Below are 23802 nucleotides of genomic sequence, written 5' to 3' on the forward strand. Positions count from 1 at the left end.
CAAAAAACCAAAACAAACAAAAAAAAAATTAAAAAAACCCACAAAAAACAAAACCAAACAAAATACTCAGAGAAGTGTAATCACGGCAGAAAAGCTGGCATTATAGAAGTAGGCACTCTGGCTGTGGTCAGGTAAATACCGCATTGGATTCTTGTTTCAAATATAAATGGTTCTTGGGTAAGTATCAGCATTTGACTCTGTTTATGAATTTAATGATATTGTTCCAAGATCCTGCCAGTTGTTCTTACTGGGAAACAGGCTTTCTTTCTCAGTTTTTTCTCCTTGGTGATTGTCTTTATCCAAGCCCTCGTCCACTGAAGAATTTACCACTTAGAGTACAAGAAGTCAAGTGGGCATTTAATGGCATTAAAGAAATATTATCTGTTAATTTCACTGGGAAGGAAGAGCCAGAATCGTCTGTTGTAAATGAGACCCAAGACTGACATTTTCATCTATCTGCAAAGACTGACAATATGTGTATTTGCCCATGCTTTAATGCAACCACATATAATTCTCAATTTGCACTGAGCTCAGTTGGATGTGGGGGTGTTTCTGTGTGATAAATGTCTTTCAATTACTTAGCAATAAGAAGCTGCTTCCTTGTAGCAGAGACATCAATCCTTATTTGTCACCTTTGTAAACTGATCACCATGGCTCCACCAATCTGTTGATTACTTTCTTTGGTTCATACACAAGAAATGTCACAATTACTGGTATTATTTATTTTATTTCTGCCAATATGAGCTTGCTTTTCTGCCTTGCTTTATTCACAAGCCAAATCTGAAGGATTAATTGGTAGGACACTGAGATGCTGTAGTAACCTGTGGGGGCTGTGTGTGCACAGAGAGTCATAGGGTTTTTGTGGGAACAGGAGTATTTCTTCTCCCTTTGACTGTATAGAGCTTTATTGGAAGTCTAGTTGGTTTTGGAGGAGAAAAAAAAAAAGGAATCAAATGGTTGTAGGTTCTTATTCAAGACCAGTTTCTTGAAGACAGAAGACAAAACATGAGACCGAGGAAAAGAGCAGAGATGTGCAGAATACTAGTAGGGAGAAGCCAATGTTTGGTGTTGCAGGTTTATTTCTGAAACAGCTCAAGCACAGACTGTGGGTCTTGCTGGCTTCTGTGAAATCTGACAAAACAATACCACCTCTGCCTATCACATTGGGGTAGGGTTCGCTACCTCTCAGTCTGCAAACAGAGGAGAACATATTTGTTGGCCAGCTAAGCCAGAGAGCAGAGAGAAGCAATCAGGCTGGAGAGTTACAAGAACCACAAATTCCTATTTACACATAGTGTCAAGAATGTGGCTGAGCAAGTAGAAGTGGTGGTGTCCCCAGCGTGTTCCTGCCCAGTGTTTTTCAGGATCAGGGCAATGCAAAAAGTTAGCAGTGCATGCCAAAGCCCTAATAAATGATGAACAGACAGGTTTGCACCTTTTCGCCTCTTTTTGTTTTTTTATAGTTTTGATCTGTTTTCACAGGGCTTGAAAAGAGACAATCAGATAGAAATAACTAGTTTATCTTGCACCCTGATGAGGATCTGCTCAATCTTAGTTTGATCTTTGTTTACAAGGCATAAACTCAACACAGTTCTTGTGCAGGGCCACCAGAACCTTCAGTTTCCAAATAATTCAGTATTTCCCTTCTGTATCCTATTAACTATTTCTGCAGTGGTCTGAACTAGACTTGAACTCCTGGCCTAGATATGAGTCATTTCCACATTGCTGTCATCCTAGCGAGAAGTGATACAACACATAGTTGACTATTGGTGTGCAAAAGTGAGCTTTTGACCCTGGTTACAATTTCAATTAGTGTTACTTGATGCTCAGTAGCAGAGTTCAGCCTGTCCCTGTGTTATCAGTACATAATAAAATCACACAGGTTGCTCCTAGGTTGAGCACCAACACCATTATCTGTACAAAGCAAAGCCTTTGTTTTCTCAGCTGTAACCTGCTTGATTAGAAAAACTGCATTAAACTAACACTCAGAATTTTATTTTATTTTTTACGTCTAAAAAATACTATTTTTAAGGAATTTGAGGGCTTTTGAATCACAGAATCACAGAATGAGTAAGGTTGGAAGGGTCATCTGGTCCAGCCTCCCTGCTCAAGCAGAGTGAAGTGGAAATGGTACATCCTGTCTTAAATTTCCTATATAGAATGGCTGAATTTCCAGGAATGGGAAACAAAAGGCAACTATGATTGCAAAAAATGACACATGATGAATATGCCAATACTTCATATGGACTTGGGAAAAAAAAGACCAAGCAATCTTAGCTTCACCAATCTGCTAATTGATTTTGTATTTATGGTATTACGTTTTTCAAAAGTGGAAATATGCCATTTGAGAAGAAAGATCAAAATGTGTGAATAGACACTGCCCATGCTAAAAATAAATATTTTATTACCTTTCTAAATTGATTTTACTTTACCTGGAAGATAAGTTTCCTCCTTTTTTTTGTAATGTGTCATATAGAATATAGTTATATAATTTAAAGAAATATCAGCCTCTGGTGTGCAGTTACTCCTCTGTCCTCCCTTTATCACATCCTACAGGATGTACCTTAACACAGTCCTGTGTCATCTGAATCAGATGTTAGCCGTGTGCTGCATTGGTTCACAAAGTGCTGGATAATGCCTGCAGTTTCTTGGGGGCCAGCCCCACTCCGAAAGTAGGGCGCATTTTGCTTGCTTTTCTTCAGTGGGAGTAGGGTTGAACTGGCACAACAGCAGCTGTGACCACTCACAAACAGGTCCTTTATCTGCAGCATCTTGGGCTGGCACAACAAAAATAGCTATTAACCCTGTCAGTGAGTTTTGTTGCATGCCTGTGATCACCCCTTCTGGCCCCTTCCCAGAGTGCATTCTGAGCATCTTGGTAAATATCTTAAGCCCCTGATCTTCTTCAAAGACTTGGAGAAAATTTCCCTTCATCTTTGAAGGAAAAACAAATCATAAATGTTTCCCATACTTTTCCTGACTTGAATGCAGTCAGCATTTAGTTCTGCATCAGCAGTGAGTGGGAGGTTTAGCATCTCATGACTTGGCAGAACTAACTATAGAAATAGAGCAAAAAATGTTGGATGAATAGTTTATTCACTAAAAAAAGGCAATTTTTGGTGTCTGGAGCAACCTAACCCTGCTGAGTTAGGTGGATACTTTCAGATGGAATCTGAATTATAGAGGGAGGGTGGTTGAGTTCGTTTCAGCATTTTTAAATTAAATATTTCTTGCTTGTTTCTTGTTTTGTTTTGAAAATTGCCCACATTTCATTTAAAAATAGAAGATGAAGCAGATGTTTCTGGAAAAAAAAAAGGAAAAAAAGAAATAGAAAAAAAGAGTTGAACAAAATATTTTGGTCAATTAAAAATAGAGTAATTTTGTGAGAATAACTGGAAAAAGTGTTTCACATTCACCAAATGTTGCTATTTTTTCATTCATCTGACAGGCAAACCAAATCTGTTATATCAGCATCTCAAACAGGCATTTTTTTCTGAGGGTAGTCACTTGGTTCCCGAGTGGGGCATTTTGGGCTTGATTTTAACCCTATTTTAACCTAAAAAGGAAAGAAGGTGACCAGACAGGTTGGTTGTCTTCCCAAGCTGTTCAGCAATCCAGTGAGTGAGCTGATGAACAATGCCTAGAATGTCCACAGGACTCATTCACCAATGGCACATCTCCTGCCAAAATCTGCCCCATACTACGAGCACTTATTTTCCAGTAAGAGAATAGTAGCTCTGATAGCTTAACCTTTTTCATTGTAAAGTAAATTATGGAAAAAATGTGGACATCAAGATCCTGAAGCGGCAAGCAAACATTTACCACAGTCATGAAAGACAAAGGTTTTCAGTCTCGTTGCCTCCTCTGCAGAAGCATCCCACTTGGAGAACAGGTCCCAGAGCCAGCTGTGAGTGACAGCTGCTTTACTTGTCCTCTCCTCAACACATGATGAAGGTTTCTCTACCATGTGATCAATCCCATTGATTTTAAACTTGGTGGAATCTAAAACATTTTCTCTTTTATGCCATATTGTCCACTAAGTTAAAAAGTCTTGTTGACCTGACCAGTCAAGGTATTGCACATTAAAGATGACCCTTTAAAATTGCACAGTATAGAGGATAATTTTCTGGAAAGTGTTGCAACGGGAGAATAATACAAAGCGAGGGTTTAGGACTGGGGAAGAAATTTGCGTTTTCTGATGTGAATTTGGTTTAGACATATGATATTTCATGGAGTGAAACACTTGAGTGAAAAAGATCCAGAATAAGAGTGGAACAAAAAGAAATTACTTTTGTTGTAATACCAACTGACAGCATGTTCTTCATTCAGAAACTTCCCTGCCTGTAAATTGTGATGAAACCAGAATTGGTGCTTTCAGCTTCAGCTATATAAATTTGCTTAGAATGTTGTTTGGGACTTTGTATCACAAATCAAAGATATTTTTTCATGTGATTCTATCAACCAAAATAAGTGAATGTATGTTTTTAAACACAAACTGAATACCTTTCACTGCATACTGAAGTTACTTTCACAATGCAGAACTCTGGGAGAGTCTTTATTTTCATTTTACATTCATTCGCAGAATCAGTAAGTTAAAGCAGTTGTCTGGGGTCTCATGAGGCTGGCATTGTAGCAGAAACAGAGCTCACATTTGGGTTGATTCACAAATGTCAACAAATGACAGCTGCTCAGCTGCAGGACCCATGACCATGTTTTCCCCCGGCTTCTCTCCGCCAAACCCTGCTTCGTTCTGGTGGTGACACATGGCAGCACACCGAAAGGTGCCCAGAAGCTGTGAGAGAGTCACAGTGCTAAAATAAAAAGAGCTTCAAAAGTCAAAGGTTTAATCCTTGCAACAAACAGTGCTATCCTCCTTGTACTTTCATTTCCAGGAACTTCACTGAGATAATTGATGCTACAGCAGTGCTTTACAGAGAACAAACTGGGGTTTTTTTGTACACAGTGGGTATGGCCAAGTAACAAATGAGGAAAATTATGAAGGGAAAGGAGTTGCTTTGTCACATTTACTATACTTAGCCTTACCATACTTGGCTCTTGATGCAGACAGCTCTAATTCTGAAAAAGCTCCCTCATTAGCTGGCCCTAAAACATTTACAAAGCATCTGAATAATTGATATAATTTATGGTTTTATTGGTGGGAGCCATTAAATCCCCTCCTCCAAAACAGCATTAAGGAGGAAGCTCTGCAACATGCAGTGAAAAATGGAGCAACTATTTAAAGAAAGAAAAGGGCAAGAAAATCTTATCGTTCTTTCTGAACATGATAACCCTGAATGAGGCAGAGTTTCCAAATATCCACTTCTGATAGTATTGAAAAGTAAATGTAGCCAGTGTGCTGTTGGGGTTACAGACTTTTCAGAGGAATTGAATGTTTTACAAGATCTACCTTTGAAAAAAAAATCACAAATTTTTCATATTGTACATGGTAGCTTGATAATGTCAGCTTTGAATTTGTAGTGTTACTGCATTCTGTCTTGCAAGTGAAATTATTGGAAAGGTGGCTAATGCTCTGGTAACAGTCTCTCACATAGGCTCCTGTGGGGTAACTTCTGTTATTCTTCTCTGTTCTGCTTAGGATTGCATCAAGATACTGGCTAATAGAAGTGATTCATAAGCTTTATGTAGCCAAAGTTTGCATACATCAAGCAGACATATATACCTGAAAGAGCCATCCAAAACTCCAACCTTGGGAGACTGGCATTTTTAGGGTACAGTTTGTTTGGCTAGAGTATAGATATTTACATTCCACCTGGTATAATTTTGTTCTAAAATTGCTTTTTTCTTAGCATTAATTAAAATGAAACCCCACATGTGCATAATATGTTTTAAGTTAGGTGAAAAAAAAACCTCAAAAAAAATCAGTCTGTACTGTTCTACATGTACACAGTAGAGACTACAGAGCATGGTAGTTAGGGAAGCTGGAGATGCACTGCTGTTTGATGAGTCCTTAGCAAAGCAGGTGATGTAAGTTGAGCAAACTTTTAGGTGAGCAAACATACAAGTTTTCATGCCATACTATGATCTGGGGAAAAAACCATGGCTGAAAACATTGTTTTTTAGTTTAGTGGAAGAACTTTACCAAAGCAATGGATGAGTCTGTGATATCATGATGTACTCAGTTTTGCAGACTCCAGCTTCCATGAGCATGTCAGTAAATTGCATGGGTTTTTAGGCTCTTAGCAGCATAATTCTGTACATATTGGACATTCATAGGTAAACTACATAAACTGATTTGAAAACAAAGGTGTCAGCTTTTACTCATCGCAGCACTTTACCATTTATTCATTTTTAATGTGGTGTTGGAAGCAATTGTTTTCTGTTTTCTCATTTAAAACTGTGCCATGGTGTGGCACTGGCTAAGCAACAGAACAAGCCTTGTATCTGCCAAGAAAATCGTGATTCTCTGATTCCAGCCCAGTAGGCTGGAGTTAAAATAATCCAGCTGCCTCAGCAACTGTGTGGATGCCATTTGTGGTAGCACTGTGTAAGTGGCTGGAAGGTTAACTCAGGGCTTCCTTTATTATTTTACTTCCCTGCTCTAAGCCCACCAGGACAGGATTTGCACAGTCGAAAATGCTGATTCTTGTGACTTCAGCTCACTGCATTGTGCTGTCTCTGGCAACACAGTCCAGCTGTTTATGCATGTCTAATACATCTCCTAAGGGCATTTGTAAAGGAAAAATAACTGGCTCTTCAAGGAAGGTAGCAAACAATCTAAACTCAGCTGCACTTTACACAAATTACAGTGACTTGATTCCTACTGTGCCTCAGCCTGTGGCACAGAGTGTCTGGGACGTTGTTGAGTTTTCACTGGGCTTCACAGCTGCTCAGTAAAGATGTAACTTGTAAAATTTTTCTGTGTGTGGGAGACAGAAATGCGTACCTGCTGTGTATCTAATTGAAAGGCACAGATTCACAGTGTCACCTCAGTCTGCTACATCTCAGCCTATGCATGTTGTATTGTGAGAGCACACATATTACAGTGTGGAGCTGCGCTATAGCTACTGAAAGGTACCTTCCATGTGATGAAGGCTAAATAAAAGGGCTTGGCTCCTCTAAAATGTGTTCAGGATCTGCAGAATGGAGCTCTGTATCCTTTCCATCATGCTTTAAATGCCAGTTCCTCTGCTCATATTGCTTGCTGAAGCACATAGTGCAGTATATTCCATTTGACATTAACAGAAGATGTTCTACAGACTTTGAAAAATGATGCAATTCCAGCACATGGCAAATAGGAGCAAAACCCACTGATCAGGTGTACTTCCTTCCACCATGAAATGGTTGCCCATCCATAAGAACAAATTTGTTTTGAGTAGTCATGCAAAGGGCAGAGGTGGAGTTTTCCAAGATGAAGATTGGGTTTCCTAAATATGAGTATGCGCAATACATCCTTTTCTGCTCTCTTAGACCACCATATGTTTTGACTGCATTGAAATGTTTGACCTGCAGGATATTATTCAGATGTGAAATGTATTTGATTATAATTTTTCAGGGTTAAGGTATGATCCATTTTACTTGTTTTGATTCAGCTGTGTGGGGTTTCCATGGGTCTCTGTCAAACTGACATGACCTTGGGTATCTGAGACATCTCCAGGGGACTAGTTACTATGACATACTGAAGATTTGTGCTCTGCTGAACTAGCAAATGAACACTAGGTACCTAATATGGCAGTTTGTGATGCTATTATTTAGACAACTGAATAAATCTCCATATGTCTATGCGTACAAAGGTGTTCTAAGCTCCTCTTTACAGTCATGAAGAAGAAACTCTGTTTGAGTATTATTAATTTCATTGTAGAGAAGACATGTAAAACAGTTCAAATGCATTGCATCCTAAAAATGCCCATTATTCTTCATTCCTTGATTTATTTATATCAAATTAGTTTATGCAACTAGCTCACATTGTAGACATTGAAAGGCGATTTTAATTCCACCCTGGATGTAATACCTGATAAACAACAGAGACAACCTGCTGTTGCCTAATCATAAGATCTCTGCTTAAAAACTACAAGACTACAAAGAAATGCAAAGATCAAATACACCTATGGAGATTGTACCTTTGATATGCATAGTGTGTAGCTCATTAATTTGCTACTGTTTGGCCCAGTGAGGGTAATATGATAAGAATCTTGTGACATTGCAGAGCTGTAATATATCTGATTTTATTCTGGACCAGTCAATTCAAATCAGAATAAACTTTTACTAGAACAGAGGCAGCTGGTGTTTGGGTATTTTTACTAGATATTATCTATAAAGATTTATTTTTCCTATAGAGTTTTTGGATAAAGGTCAAGAAACTAGGATTGAATATTTAATTGGTAAAGTCCTATCAGCCTATTAAACAGAATACCCTGAGATTACTTTGAGGTTGTGGATACCAAATGTAGCTAATTAATCAATATGGTAATAGATTCATAAAAAATTAAAAAAGTGAAACCTATAAACTTTCTACAATTGTTTTTCAATAGGTATTTTGTCACACCCTGCATTTGTATTCCTTCTTCCAAACTTTGATTGGAACCATAAGAGTGCTTTTGTTTTGTTAGAGCAATCCTGATTCTTTTCCTAAAGGCAGTAGCTCATAATTTGTTTATTCTTCGTGAACATGCATTTTCATTATAAATTGGATTATTTATTTGTTATGCACCAATAAATTAACAAATCAAAACACAGAACAAGAAAAACTCCACCTCATTGAATAACTGGAACTCACGATGTGCAAAAATGTTTTTATTTTTTTCACTTCAATGTCTTCAGCTTATGAAGTTCGAGATTAAACATGCTGTGTTCTGCTTCTTTCTAGGTCTCTTACGTAAAAGCTATTGACATTTGGATGGCTGTGTGTCTTCTCTTTGTCTTTGCTGCTTTGCTGGAATATGCAGCAGTCAACTTTGTTTCACGGCAGCACAAAGAGTTTCTGAGGCTTCGAAGAAGGCAAAGGAGACAAAATAAGGTAAAGCTGCTCTTTACCTGGGGTGACTGAGTCTGCCCTGACAGCACACTCACATGCAGTTGATTTCTCGCCTCAGTTCTTCTTGCCCTTGCAGGAGACTCTCATTCTAAAGTTACCTTCTGAGTGATTTCCTCCTTGATAAAGAGCTGATGACTGGCTGTTGGGTTTCTTTGCAATTCGTGAAGTTATCAATAAATGTCAATAGATCGGTCACTGATTCGAAGAATTTTCTTCTCTTTGTGCAAAAGCTGGACTATTACAAATACTGTGCTACTATGTGGCACCCACCAGTGGATAAAGAACTGTTGGGCACAATGAAAGATAGAGGAACGATATTATCCAGATGTGCTGACATCAGAACATGCCTGAGACCTATCTCTTCTAGAGCTACACTAGCTAGTTACAATAAAATGGGAGGTTCCTTTGGGTGGCCCATTGCAGTGATTGGCAGTTCTGCCCTCACTTTTAAACCACCAGCAACTCGTGTCTTTCCCAGCTGAAAGCAGGGATCATGGACATTTTAAATAATGAGAAGGATTAGGAGAATTTCCCCTTGAGATTCTACCATGTCACAGTTTATTACTAATATAAACTTCAAATTTTTAACAAAAGGCTATTTGTGTGTCATTATCACATCATTTTATGCCAATGACTGAAATGCAGACAAGAAAATTGTTTGTAAAGCAGATGTCAGTCTAGAAATAATTTTAGGAAGTCTATCCATCTTTCCTGTTCTTTTTTTTCTTCAGTAAATGGAAAGACAAGAGCAGACATTAAATTGAATTTTAGTCCAGTTATGATTATTCCTACATCTAGTGAATGTGGGAACTATAAAGACTTCATCCTTCCTGTATCTGTGTCACTGGTTTTCAGCATCAACAGAAACATTTAGGTTTACACTATACGTAAACATTTGCTGGGTGATATAAATATTGGCTTGAGTTGCACAAATGCTTCAAGTCACATATAATGGCTTCCTTTATAAGAGGTATGACAACAATGGCACAGGGCATTTGTGTTTTGACAGGTCTGTCTAATAAATGTTCTGTAGCTAATGTAATATTTGATGGATGCTCTGGGAAGCAATCCAGTACTGTTCTCTGGTTTAATATTATTGTCAGGTGAATTGAGATTCCAGAGAAGATTAGATTACAGGAGAGAACAGAGTTGCTTGCCTGTCTGAAGGCACACAGGCCACAGGCTCTGCCACTGGAAGTCTTTGTTTCCAAAATCAGCATGGCAGCAGCAGAAGCTTTTGTATAGGGTCTATAATTTCAGTTTTGGATGCAAGGTCTTTTTTAGAGGTGTACAAGTAGGTGATAAGCCACCCTTGGTAAGTAACAGTATCCAGTGGCATTACTCAAAACTATGAGGTTTTGGTTCATGGAAGTGGCCATTCATCTGCTTTGGAAATTATTTTTCTGGTGATTATTTTAAAAAATGTTATTTAAAACCAAATCTTCAAAAGACTTGTGTTTGTCTTAAGCCAGTTGGTACATGGACTCTGCAAAATGCGTAATGCCCTAATTAAATACAAGGAAATATTCTGCTGAGTAAGAGATACCTATCCTTTTGCACAGCCTTGCTTTCACTTTTCCTATGAATCTGGTTGCATGAATTTCAAAATAGGGAACAATGTTACTGAGGCCAGCTCTTTAGGAGGTGTTTTCTGCATCTCCACACTTGATTGTGTCTCTCACGATTTTCTCCGTTTATTTTGCCTTGAAAGTGATTCACGTTGTTTTGCATGACGGTCTTCTCTAACCGAGCCATTCTTCTCTTTGCGTGTTGTGTATGTGTGTCGTCGTGTTACCGCTGCGGTATTCTCATTGTTGCTGCTGCTGTCTATGCTGACACTCTGGGGACAGGCACAGACTGTGACTGTTGGGAATGAAAGCGTTGAGTCCGTGCGGCGCATGAATGGCTTGCGGAGCAAAGAGTCATCAGCTTACGGGACAGTGAATCAGATCGGCAATTCAAGTTTGAGGGTAAAACTGAAGTGGGAAAGAGAAAGCAAGAGAGTTTTAGTATGTGCAAAGATGCCATAAAACAGCAAAATGGACAATTTTGATGGCATCGCTGGTAGTCTCTTGCATTCTCTTTGCTAAATGTCCCCACAAAATACACAGTACTGTCCTCAGCATGAACAGCAGCTTCATGTTGTACATTCTTGTGGCCCATCCTTATGCTTGCTTTTTACTGAGGTTGGCTTGTGCCACCCCTATGCCAAAATTCTCAAGGAAAGTGCATGTATATTAAGTAGCTTGGTCCTGTAAAAATATAGAGTGAATGGGGTGGGGGGACAGGACGACAGGAAATGCCCTAAGATAGTAAATGCCACACTGTGTCATCTTTCAGATGAGCACATTCCAGCAAAATTTGGTATGTATAACCTAATATATTTTTATTGGTGTGGTATTTACTCCTGAACTGTCAACCTGCAGTGTTAGTCATTGTGATATCTTGAGCCCTGCTTAGTGGAGTATGAACAGCCATGAATGAAAAAATACATTTCATTGGTTTCTTTTTATTTGCTTGGAGAAGAATCATGAAGCTGAAATCTTTTACAGAATGTAACATGTAGCAGATTAGAAGCAGTATGATATCAGCTGATAGATCCAGATTATAGGTGAGCTGTGGAGGTAATAAAATCAGTGATGGAGAGAGAAATGAGCTTAGTGTGCAGCTCACTGCTTGCCACTAGTGGCTGAGGTATGAAATGTGTTCATTTAAATAAAATGAGACTGGGATCTTAATCTTTCAGGACCCAATTTCCCAGAACAGAAACGTTACTTGAGCAACTTTTGAGTTCTAATGGGCCTCTGACTTTGATCAAGCCCTGTGAAATCATGTGATTATAAGATGCAGATGATTTCAATGGATTTTATACACTGTAAAAGGAATTGGTAGCTTCTAAAATCAGAACAAAAACCACAGTTCATGTTACACAGCAAAATTAGGATAGAAGGTTTGCAATGCAATAAATTGCTCACTTTCAGAGCTACAATATCAAGCAGTAGAAAAGAGCCTTAATTTCTGGGTACTTTCTATTGTAGAAATAATCATATTTACACATATACAGAAACTGAATACAAAAAGAAAAAAATCAAGGTCTCTCTAGAAGATATGACCAATATTACTATGCTGCCACTGAAAAGCTGATGCCTTAAAACTACAAAAGCAGTCCAAGTAACTACTCAGCTTTGCATGTCTTATCAGTCACAAAGTGCTGGTAGTCCGGCTAACGTTCATATAAGTCCCTGTTATCCTCTCTATAAGGGAAGCTTGCAGAAACCTCTCATACTTTTGAATACTGTATATTACATAGACAGGTAGGACAGTACACAGAGGGGCCACGTCGCTGCAGAGCTTTTGCTGCAGAACCCTAAGAGCTGGAGCTGCACTGACATGGGTTTCCCCTGGAGAACTTCCATCACATAAGTGATGCACACTAGAGAGGTCAACAGAGGAGACATAGCAAAGCAGAGGTTTCTGGAGCAATGCTGCTATGGCTGCAGCTTGGTACTTTTCTGCTCAAGAGAAGGATGTTTATGTGCAGAAGAGAACATACCAACTTAGCCTCTGGTGCTGCAAGGAGCCTTGCAAGCAGGGAGCTTGACTTGCTGAGGTATTGCTCACTGAACCAAGGTTTATACTGAATGCAAATCTAAAAGTCATAGTCAAGAGAAGACAGTGTAAGAGTGTGTTTTTATATCTATACTGCATCACTCAGTGCAAATCTAAGGAGAAAGAAAAAAGGTGCCAAATCACACCTGACCAGGATTCCTGGATTTAGCAGCTTGATCTACAAAACAAGAAAAAAACTATTCTCAGTCTTGTAAGCCTGTATCTCTGGTACTGCTTTCATTATTGCTTCTGCTGGGTCTTGTTCTTCTTAGTGCTGCAACTCTCAGAGCATTACATGAAAGCACAAGACACCTTAAAGGACCATCTGATCTAAGTCAAAGGTCAGACTGGTTAATGTTTTTCTAGGAAATGTCTGGATTGTATTGTTGATGGTCCAGAAATTGTATTTGCAGATGAACCAGTGACATGTCATTGCATTAGAAAAGACTGCATTATCAGGACCTGTTGGCATCTTCCACACAGAATCCCTTTATTCTCAGGTTATCAGTGCTTCAACCTGTCTGTCTGCCCTGTGCCATTTCTCTTGAAGGAAGCATTCAAAGCTTGTCCTAAAGATTCGTGTAGTCTTTCTCCTCAAGTTAAATACACCCATCAGTAGCCATACTCGACTGCTGAGAGAAATGGTTCCCTATTTCTTTTATATCATGACACATAGAGAGAGCACAGGCTGCAGAAGCCATGAGTCTAATGGTACTGAGAATGTAGTGCAGTTTCATTATATTCAAATCTAAATTTTCATGGTGCCAGATCAGTTGAAAAAAAATAACTTCATTTTAAAATATGGTTTTTAATAGCCAAACAAGATTTGCTTATTTTTCAAAATTATGGGTTTCCAGGGAAGCACTACTGTTTACACAGGTTCAATCATCCCTTTTTGAAAACAATAATTATTATGTTGTATGATCAGTAGTCAAAATGAGTCATGGTACACTAGTATTCATACCATCATTTCAAAGATGACTTCCTAAATTGTATGTGTGATGGTTACCAATGTGACCAAGAACAGGGGTTAAGTTTGGGACCATTAGTGTTAAAAGCAATACTTTATAGCTTGAATGAAAAACTGTGCAGCTGGAAGCAGTGACAGATTTAATCCCATGTGCAGGGAACACAGAGCAATACAAATAACAATGCTGCAGACAAGGGGGTTCACATGCATGCAGATCAGCAAAGGGAGGCACAAATGGTGTTTTCAAATGAAAGAGCTGGGACTGGGACTAAGTGATTACAGGAGCAAAGGATAACTCCACTGAGCAAAGATGGCAGCGCCTGGTCAAGTTCTTCAGAGAACTGAAGAATTCTCTGAAGTCTTTGGATGGAGCTACCAGTGTTGAGGCAGGTACCACAAGTGCCCAAATGAAGTTACTGAGACTCTCAAGATAATACAGTATTTCCATTTTTAAAAAGAGATTTGCATTGAGTAACAGCAGCTTTAATAGGCCATGTCTATAATTTTATTCATACCGAAATCCCTCTGTCAGATCCCCTAAAGAATTTTCTAAGATTTTCTAGACTTTCCCATTGAAAAAAAAAATCAGTGCCTTCAGCCTGACTTTGCCTTTAAAACACTTGGCACTACTGTCCCTGGTGGGAATGCTTGCCTGCTGGCATCCATGTGCACCGTGTTGGGCGGGATGCTGTGTACGCTGTGCGTTATGTAAGGTGCCGCATCATGTGAATAATGGAAGTGCTCAAGGAAAGCCCTTTTGCAGAGCTATTTTTGGTACTCCCTGAGCAAGCTCAAACATGAGTTTCATTGTGAAAATAGGAATCAGAGTCTGAATGGCTTTTTCTCTCTCTCATCTTGCTTACTTAATGGATTAAAGAGCATGTAGCTTCTGCTGTAGATAAACACCCTCAAGATACTGTGGTTACTTTTATTTCTCCAGGGCAATTGCATTAGCACTTCATTGTAACTGTGCAGAAAAAAATCCAGTAGAAATAAATACACTGAAATGATCATTTAGCTTGAAGGTACAGTCCCACATACAACTGCAGCAAATATTTAAATGCAGTTAAACAATAGGCAGAATTCACTGCAACTTGTTGTCATGTCACTTTGTGACTTCGATTGAATGTCGTTGTCTATCTTTTTATTGTGAGCATGAATAGGCTAGGAATGGCCCTAGTTAACAACAGTCAATGTATCTGTATTGTTTATTAAATGGACATACAACATTTACTTTAAGCATTTAAACAAAAGCATCATCTCAGACTTGAAAAGCATCTTGATATAAATCCTTAGTCTAGCTCTAGGCGCAGTCTAAACAGAGACATGAGTGCCCAAAAAAAGAGCAACCTGCAGGAAAAGAAGCATTTCAGCCATGAGGTGGTATCCAAGCAATGGATCAAAAAATTCTGGTAGGAACAGTCTGTCTAAGCTTCCTGGAGATGTAGATTTTTCAGTGAAAAACAAACATGGTCAAAGAAACAGTGGAAGAGAGAAATCAGTTCTTATGGGGGCCTGTTTGCAAGTGTCATGGAAAGTGAAATGGAAGTTTTTCCTCCCTTATTAGAGAAGGGAACATTAGTTAAAAACTCTAAACAAGTAACTGTGTTTAATGTGTTTTACAGACAGACACAAGATGATGAACTGTGTGTGGAGTAGATTTTTCACCCCAAACCAAGAAACAGAAAAGAAAAACAGTAGTTGCATTTCAAGGGAGAGAATTCTGAAAATCAGACAAAATCCACAGTACATTCAACGTTCTGTAATCAAAATATATGTAATATATGGAACATGCAATACTAGTTCCTGAGAGAGACCTCCAAATGTCAAGTCCCAAATATCTAAACAATAATTAAAGCTGATAGAGTGCAAGTGCACAAGCTGGAGTAAGGGAATCCAGGTGCTAGAGTAGAGGCAAAGCCCAGAGAACAAAAGCAGCAGAAAATATTAGAATTTCTGTGGGGTAAAAGAAACCCAAATAAACAACAGCAAACTAAACAAAAAGAAGCCACAGACAAACAAAAAAATCCCAAATAAACAAAACCCACACAAAAAATGATGATAGAGAAACCATGCCTGTCTAGAGGTGGTGGAAAACAACAAGAAATACTCTGTGGGACAGGGGGCAGATATTCAAACTGTGGGGACCGTACATGGCACCATAGCAGCAAGCAGAACATGATACATTGCAATGACTCACATTGGCAGCTTGCAAATACTTAAGAAAATTATTCCTTAAGGTTAAATAAGATAGGAACAGGATATAAGCTACAGAACAGCAATACTGCAGTATTTCTGACCTGGGATGATGACTTGACTGTCTGCTGGATCACCCAGGACAGGTAGGACTGGAAAAGTAAGAAGGAATACTTGAGAAAGTTTTTTTTCTTTACTTGGTAGTGGAATTTTGCTTCAGAAACTTCGAGTCCTCTCTTGTACCTACCCAGCACACAGTGGCTGAAGATCAGCTCTGAACTGACAAGCCTTAGGGACTGAAGTTTGCACTTCACTCGAGTGAGTTTGTCCTGGTAGTTACTCATGAACAGCAGGAGACACGCCAGAAATGAACTCTGCAGTTTTCCAGCTCATGAAAGGTATGCTCCAGCTGGGTGCAAATGTCTCATTTCTTATTATACCTAGGGGAGAGTGCAAACTGAAAATAGGGCAGAAGAAGTTAGAAAGAGACAGGAAATAGTGCTCTTATTTTTGATGCTCTAAAGTAACAAGAAGTAGCTTTTCAAGAACCATCTGCCATGGGCACAAACTTTTGTTTTCCAGATTCTTTTAGAAAATGCTGATTCTTTCATTGGATATGTTTTGGCCCACCTCATTTCATGAGGAAAAAAAAAAACAGTGAAAAAATTGTCAGATATGTATTTAATGATAAAAAAATGAAGAATAGAGACTTCAGGAGGAGTATGTTTAAACTAAACTGCCCCTATCCAAAACTCCAGAAAGAGAGTGAAAAGCCATCACAATCCTAGGATATAGGGTTAGGCTGCTCAAGAGGTCAAGGAAACAACTTTGCTTCTTTCAAATTGTCTCCATTGTAGGTAGCTTACCTTTGCTCTTTCCCTGCCCAGAGTCAGGACCCAATAAGGCCCTGGTCTCAGGGTTTCTCACTGCTATGTTGGCCAGGTCCTCTTTCCAATGGAGGAGGTGAAGACACCAGGAGAACTGTTTCTGATCCACTGTTGCCAGGGGTCTGTCATAATGCTTCATATCAGTTCTGAGTTCTGTCCCAAGCCTGATTTTCAACAGCAAAGTATTTCAGTGTTAGTAAATACAAATTAGTATTTCTGCAAGTGAATGAAAGGGTCAAGCAGTTAGAGCCAAGCATAATGCAGGCTGAGAATACCAGCACTCCTGTATCCATGTATTTCTACCCTGATTGGCAACCGTGCTCACTCTGTGGGTCTCCAGAGCATACTACACCAGTTGTATCAAATTACATGGTAAATTGGTGAGATGGGCAAGTGTTCAGTAGGATCCATGAAATGCATATTTACATCTGACCCAATTAATCCCGTTCTCCACAGGGGATAGAAGCTGCTATTTGAATGTAATTAATTGTGAAGCATTCTGTAATGATGTTGTCCAAATGACATTGTGAAAAAACAAATTGTATTAACTAGACTGTTGAAACCTCATGCTCTCCCAAGGTCTGAAAAACTTCATGAGTTCCAGTAAAATCCAGTTTTTATAGTACTTTTGAAAAGGTGGTGTTGAAGCCATTTGTTTCTCTATTTATTCCTGAGGGAAAACAACGTTGTTTATAATCATTCCTGTTCAAGTTGACAGCTATTGCTTATGGCTGATTCTGACACATTTGGCTTGATTTAATGATCAGACACATTTATTTCTCTTGATCCACTGCTAGAGAAAGACGCTATTTACTGTAAATATGATAATCTGTGGTTGGGTATTTCTCTAGAGGCCTAATATTTTAATTATTTTGTTTTGTTTGGGATTTTTGCTTAGCTTTTGTTTGTTTGTTTTTGCAGTAATAGAAATTACACTGGAAGAAACAAGCATCTTAAAACTCTTCATATTTTGAGCACTTGTTGCTGAGTGTTCCCAGAGTCCTCACAAAGACTCATTTCAAGTTGGGAGCCCCTGAAAACTCTAAGCTAAGCCCAGCCATAGGTTACTAAAAATTTAGCCACTTCCACTCTCTGTGGATGGACTCTCCTATGACATCTCTGTGCTGGCACAACCCTGGCTCATACCACACTAAACATCTTCACTACATCAGAATCAATGTCAAGAAGGACTTACTATTGAAAAGCTTGGTTTTCCAGGGGCTGGTTGAAGATATCTGGCATACTGAGTGTGTCAGAGTGTTTTTAGCTCCTGGAAGAACAGATTGGAAAGATCAGAAAAGGCTGCTGTGTTTGCCAAAACATGTGAAGTGTGAGAAGTCCAGAATCCTACCTGTGAATTTTTTCATTGAACCTGTAACTTCCCCCTGAGCAAGAGCATAAGTCTTCAAGTAATTTAGTTTCTAACTTGTATATGTAATTTCTCATACAAATACTGTGTGTGCATCTGTACACACACATTTATAATTCACTTGCATAACTGCAAGTTATTTTACCAAGGGTCCAAGCTTTTAGTTTCTCTGTAATATCATGGCAAGACTCCTAAGGGACATGATACTTTTTCTTTCATGCTTCATGTCACTCTCTTCAAGTGGTTCTCTGTGTAGTTTTCTAAGATAACTCTTTCTTCTAGTTGTGTGGAAGTGCTCTGCCCTTGACTGACTCATTCATTTTTCTATTAAGCCTTCCCAAGCCTGCTGGTGGTACAGACTTGCCTTCAGGTGCTCTGTAACCTTCGTCTGTCAAAAGAATAGCTAATTAAGAAAGGAAATCACAAACTCCGTTCATTAGAGATTATCTGATTTGCACAAATGTGAAATCTTGCACACCATTCTAGGAAAGAAAGTTGTGTATTTCATCTTCAGGGTATAAAGTCTTACAAGTATCCGCATGTAGCAGCCCTGACACTCCAGCACAAACTTTCCAAGAGATTCATCTATCTGCTGTCTGTTAACTTATGCCAGCTTTCTTTTTCACTCCCATGATGGGGTCACTTTTTTTAATATGGTTTGTTTCTGGGTTTAAATTGACAAGAAAGATATGTACAATAGATATTTATGCAAAAAAATTAAAGGGTTTTACCACATCCACGGCCTTCAGGTTTTGCAAAGTACAGTGTAGAACCAGACACTAAGTTTACTCATATGCCCCATTTGCAGAATTTTCATTTTGTAGGCTTTTTTCTGCACTGATCGTGGCAGATGAGAAGTTCTAGCAAATCTAATCAAGTGTGATGCCACTACAGGCTGGTGAGATAGAGAGAACTTGTGCATCACAGATTGCTCTTTTAGAGTCCTTGGTAACTTCTGTCTGGAAGACATACAAGGTCCTAATACTCTTTTTTCACCATTACATACATATCTAGGTGAATTAAGATGTATTTGTCTGGCCCAGGTGTTTCATTGCATGTCCAGAATGGGTGTGTATACTGCATAAGTGCTCTGTTCCAACTTTGAAAGGCTTGTGACCCTGCCACTGTCATGGGAGTTCCCATGTAAAATTTGGGAGATATTCTTGTGTTAGCAGATATTTACACCAGTGAGTGGATAATCAAGTCTTCTGAAAATCACAATGTGCTCTTGCTCAGTGGTTTTCCATCCCTACTGATAGACTATATATGTGTTACCTATAACCTTCCAGTGGATCTTGTAGAAGACAATTACCTTTCTTTCGAGATCTGCAAGTTCTTGCCCCATCCTTTATAGAGGAACAGTAGTAAATTATGCGGCTATTTGACTTCAGCTTCCTTGTTTGACCAGCTATTCTTCCATCAGACAGGTCCCTTTTGGATATTTGTGCATGTGTGTGTGCAGGTGTTCAAAATGAAAAAGCAGAGGAGGCATAACATATTTTAGATACTATTCTCCCTACATTAGCTTTATGCTGTATTTCCCACATAGGTCACTGAATTTCTTTTGTGCCTGTCAACCTAGTACTTGCCAGTTTCCCCATATATTGACATGTCCTCACATGCCTGAGTCTCAGCTTTTCTAAATTTATTAATTCTAGTTCTCTTTCTGAGCCTCTTATGTTTGGGTATCATGCTTCTCACTCTATATAGCTTCACCAATATTTCTAGCAATGATTTCCCTAGCAAAACTAAAGAGGATTAGTTGTGGTTTTGATTTATCTTAAATCTGCAAAATTCTTGCTCTGTATAGCTTCTTTTTTTAATTACTTCTCAACCCTTTCCTACCAAGCATGGGCTTAGTTACTTCTCTTGGTTTGCAAATCCATTTTTTGGTTCAGCTTACTCAGTGTGGTTTTCATGTAGCATTTGTTTTCAGCTTTACCTGATGCATCCTCCTGGACTCAAGGACTTTGGCACTCACAGAATTTTATAAGCCAAAGGTGGTATTTTTGTGATGAGTAGCCTTTACTATTTATGTATAGACCAGTCAGTTCAATGTGATGATTTATGAATTATTAAAGCACTTTTCTATAACTTGCTATGACTTGTTGGTGTTGAGTCCTCAGCCCTTGTGGGACTAGGAGTACATATGGCCACTGGAGCCAACAGGGATGCACACTGGGAGTGAAGAGGGCATTGAAAGTGGAAGAAGATCTTGTGTGAGGTGAATCCAGAAATAGAAATAACCAAACCTGTGTATTAAATGAAAGCAAACAGGATGACTAGTGGTTTTGCCAACTGTAATGCATATTCGCAGTGCTCTGTGGGTATTTGTTATGAGCAAAGTAATACTGAGTTCAGTGACCGTGCCTGCAAGGAAGGCAGGATTGAAAGAGAAAGGAAGAGAGCTAGTTGTGCCAGTTTTCTTTCCTTATATGATGTATTTCTGCTTGCACAGTTACATGATCAAGGGCAAGAACAAATTCAGCACATTGAAGGTTTCAGAATAAGACAACTTCATTCTGCCATTTCAGATTTCTCAGATGGTGGTTGGGGGGCAACTGGTGGTCCTTAGCCCATGCAAGCAAAGAAGCAAAATCAATGGGGAAAACAAGATTATTTGCTCTTATAATTAAAAATAATAATAAAAAGGAAATCATGAAACACTAAGTGCTGCTGTTCCAAATCTTCACCTTCACCTTGACTCCAGGTTTTACGTAAAAGCAATTGATTAGCTAGCTGTTGCAGTTCTTTTTTAAAATGTTTTTGAGCACTGCCATTTTGTTCCTTATTTTGGAAATGTCCTAGATTTGTCTGTCATGGACTCAGGTGGAGTTTGTTCTGTATTTTTTGCTAATGGATTAGTCTTTTATTATTCTACCCTTACTGTTCATGCAGTTCTACTGAATGTTCATGCAGTGGAGATACAAACTGTACTTTTTACATAGGGGCCAAACAGGAGTATGAAGAAAGAATAATAAAATATCCAGAGAGGGTAGCTTTTTGCAGGCACAGAAAATGTTGTCTTGCTCCCTAGATGTAAATATTCTTTTTTTAAAGTTTGCACAAAGGATGTTTTTCCACCAATACATGACAGGTCTTTTAAGATTCTCTGGTGCTGTATGCTGCTGTTCTTCTATTACTTCCAGATACTGTGGATGCCTGTTTATGTTGCCTGTCTCTTATTTACTCTTTGATCTTTGATCACTTTCCCTTGCAGCTTATATTGTGTTATTTTGTTGTAAAAATAATCTATTTGAATTTTTCTTTTTGATGCATGAAGACTGATGATTTTGTCACACTTTTTACTGTCACTGTTTTCCTCTTTGTTTGGTGAGTTGTCTTGTGGGTATTTGTGTAGCTGGGGTGGAATATCAGACTTATATCACAACAACAAATCTTTTTCATCAGAGATTGCGTTTGGATCTAACAGTTGCTATTTCATGAATATTTTTTGAACCTCGTGTGAGACTTAGAGATGGTTTTGTTGCATGTGGCATCCCTGCCAGTGTTGTCAGTCTCACTTTTTTCCCCTACCGCTGTTTCCTACCTTGCTGCCACACCTGACTCTTTTGAGTCTGTCAAATATTTGTCTCCTTCGATGATGAAACAAGAACCTAGTTCTCCTGCATGAGGTCTTACTCGTCTAAGGGGAGAGAGGAAAGTATTTAGCCCTAGGCACTACCCAGGGGTACAGAGGTTCCCAGAAGGTAACTGGTATGCTATGGTGAGATGTGAATTTTGACCTTTCTTTTACCATACGGCTTCTCCTCTTGCCTTCCCTATCAAAGTCGTCTTAGAAACTGGTACCAAATTTATATGAATCTGGAGATATTTTCTGCTGGCAGCTTTTGAACCTTCTGAAGCAAAGAGGCTTAGACTTCAGCCTCTTTGCATGTTTAAAGCATTACAATTTAGAGAAAGCTGTTTGGCCTGGATGGTTATTGATTTCTATTCTGTTCTTCAAACTACAAACACAGAATTGTAGGATGGCAGGGAACAGGACCAGAAGAGCCCCAGAGAGCCAGCTGACAGAGCCAGCACCAGGCAAGACACTGGAACATTTACAATTGCTGAAAATATTAATCAATGCCGTTAAACAGTTTCTTCTGTAATGTGCCCAATATATCAGGCATGAGTTTAAGAGAGATTTGTCAGGGATTGCTCCTCAGGGAGACTGTGAGCTGAATTATATCTCTTTGTGGATATGCTGACCCACAGTTGAGTATTTCTGATTTACACCCTGTAATTCTCTTTGACTTGCAAGTACTCCTGGAACAAAGGTCAGTAAAAAAGTCTTCAAACAATTATTTACCATTCTGGACAGGAATAGTGATAGGCTCTTTCTATGCTAAGAGTCTTTGGTTCCCCTTCCTTCCACAGCAGCACAGGTTACATCTGCAGATATGCTGCTAAAGTACAGCTGCACAAGTTTGTATTTCCTAACTCATACCAATCTTCTACTAAGCTGTTTGCTTTCTGACTCTGGGCTCTCATCCTCTCTTAGCTGCCCTTCACCCTTTAGCCCCTTTTAGAGGCTGCTCCTAATTTTAACTTCTGTCTGGACTCAGGAAACAATTTCTCGACATGTAGATGAGGAATAAGGATTAATCCAATACTTATTTTGACAGTGATACAAAACTCATAAGTGCATAATACAATCTAAAAACAACCTGCCTGAGCAATTAGCTCAGTAATCAGACATTTAAAAACAGTGGCAGAAAAACAGAGCTACAGATTATGATGCATGATGATTTACTTTATTTAATAGAAAAGCATGCAGAATTTTAATTACTATCAGGAGACTCTACGCTTGCTGCAAGTACTCATATGGGTTGCTAATGTGACAACTGTGCTTTGACAAGGAAGGACTGCACAAGGCGAGACTTTAGAACTGGCAGATAGGAATACAGTGAGTATTTCGTTTCAGACTCTGCAAGAGAACACATATCTGAAATGAATATGTGACAAGAGGGAAGTATTGGATTTCTGTGTGAGGAGCTGACAAGTCAGACAAACAGCAGCCATATATTATCTGTGATAGTGAAAAGATCACATCACTTATAACCTTTGAAGCAACAGGAAAACTGAAAACAACATCATTTTATAATGATCTAAGAGAGAATGGTCTCTTTTTTTCCTCTCCCTGCTTATATATAGCTGTTAGAGAGAGCCCTGCTGAGCAGAAAATGGAGCATATGATCAAGGCCAGTCCAGTGAGTCAATTTACTGACTAATACTGTAGATTATCATGTCAAATACATAGCATCAGCAATGTGAACAATAATGAAGCCTAGTTTATTTCTTTCCTGTAAATTGAAATGAAGATGGGATTGGAATTGTCACACCTTGAATATAGGAGCCAGATTCTCTTAATCATCCAAAACAAATTGCCTTATTCTTTATAGTGACATTTATTTTAGGAGCCATCCCACAACTGGCAAACTGAAACCATCTATTTAAATGTGTCAAACAGGTTTAAAATATCCTCTAGACAACTGATCCCCTGAGGTAATAGTTCAATGGTCTCACACTGTGAAATACCTGCTCCTCTCAGACCCAAAGAAGAAAGAGCTCAGCCTTTCATCCTGTGGGGAGAAATCATTCAGCACAGCGTCATGTGGAGACTCTCCAAATGAGCTCCAGTATCATCAGTAAAACATCCAGCCATGAAGCCAACAGGGCAAAAGACTCATAGAAACCCCAGATGGCCATTAAAAAGAGCCTTTCCTTGCCTGGTTTTCTATCTTCCTATGACTCAGAGTGTTAGTGAGCAATC

The 23802-nt window shown here is 38.9% G+C and overlaps 1 protein-coding gene across 8 annotated transcripts in view; it reads left to right on the plus strand.

The window, feature by feature from the left end:
- The window catches only part of GLRA2 (glycine receptor alpha 2), a 130148-nt gene that overhangs the window by 92922 nt on the left and 13424 nt on the right, over nt 1-23802 (plus strand). For 6 of the 8 annotated variants that reach the window (XM_064646658.1, XM_064646655.1, XM_064646661.1 and 3 more), the window contains 2 exons: nt 8825-8974; nt 10843-10962. In XM_064646658.1, coding sequence (XP_064502728.1) covers nt 8825-8974; nt 10843-10962 — 270 coding nt within the window. The remainder of the gene's footprint in view (nt 1-8824; nt 8975-10842; nt 10963-23802) is intronic. The other 2 variants (XM_064646657.1, XM_064646656.1) reach the window with 1 other exon arrangement.

This window comes from Pseudopipra pipra, chromosome 2, assembly GCF_036250125.1.
Source record: "Pseudopipra pipra isolate bDixPip1 chromosome 2, bDixPip1.hap1, whole genome shotgun sequence".
NCBI classification, from domain to species: Eukaryota; Metazoa; Chordata; class Aves; order Passeriformes; family Pipridae; genus Pseudopipra; species Pseudopipra pipra.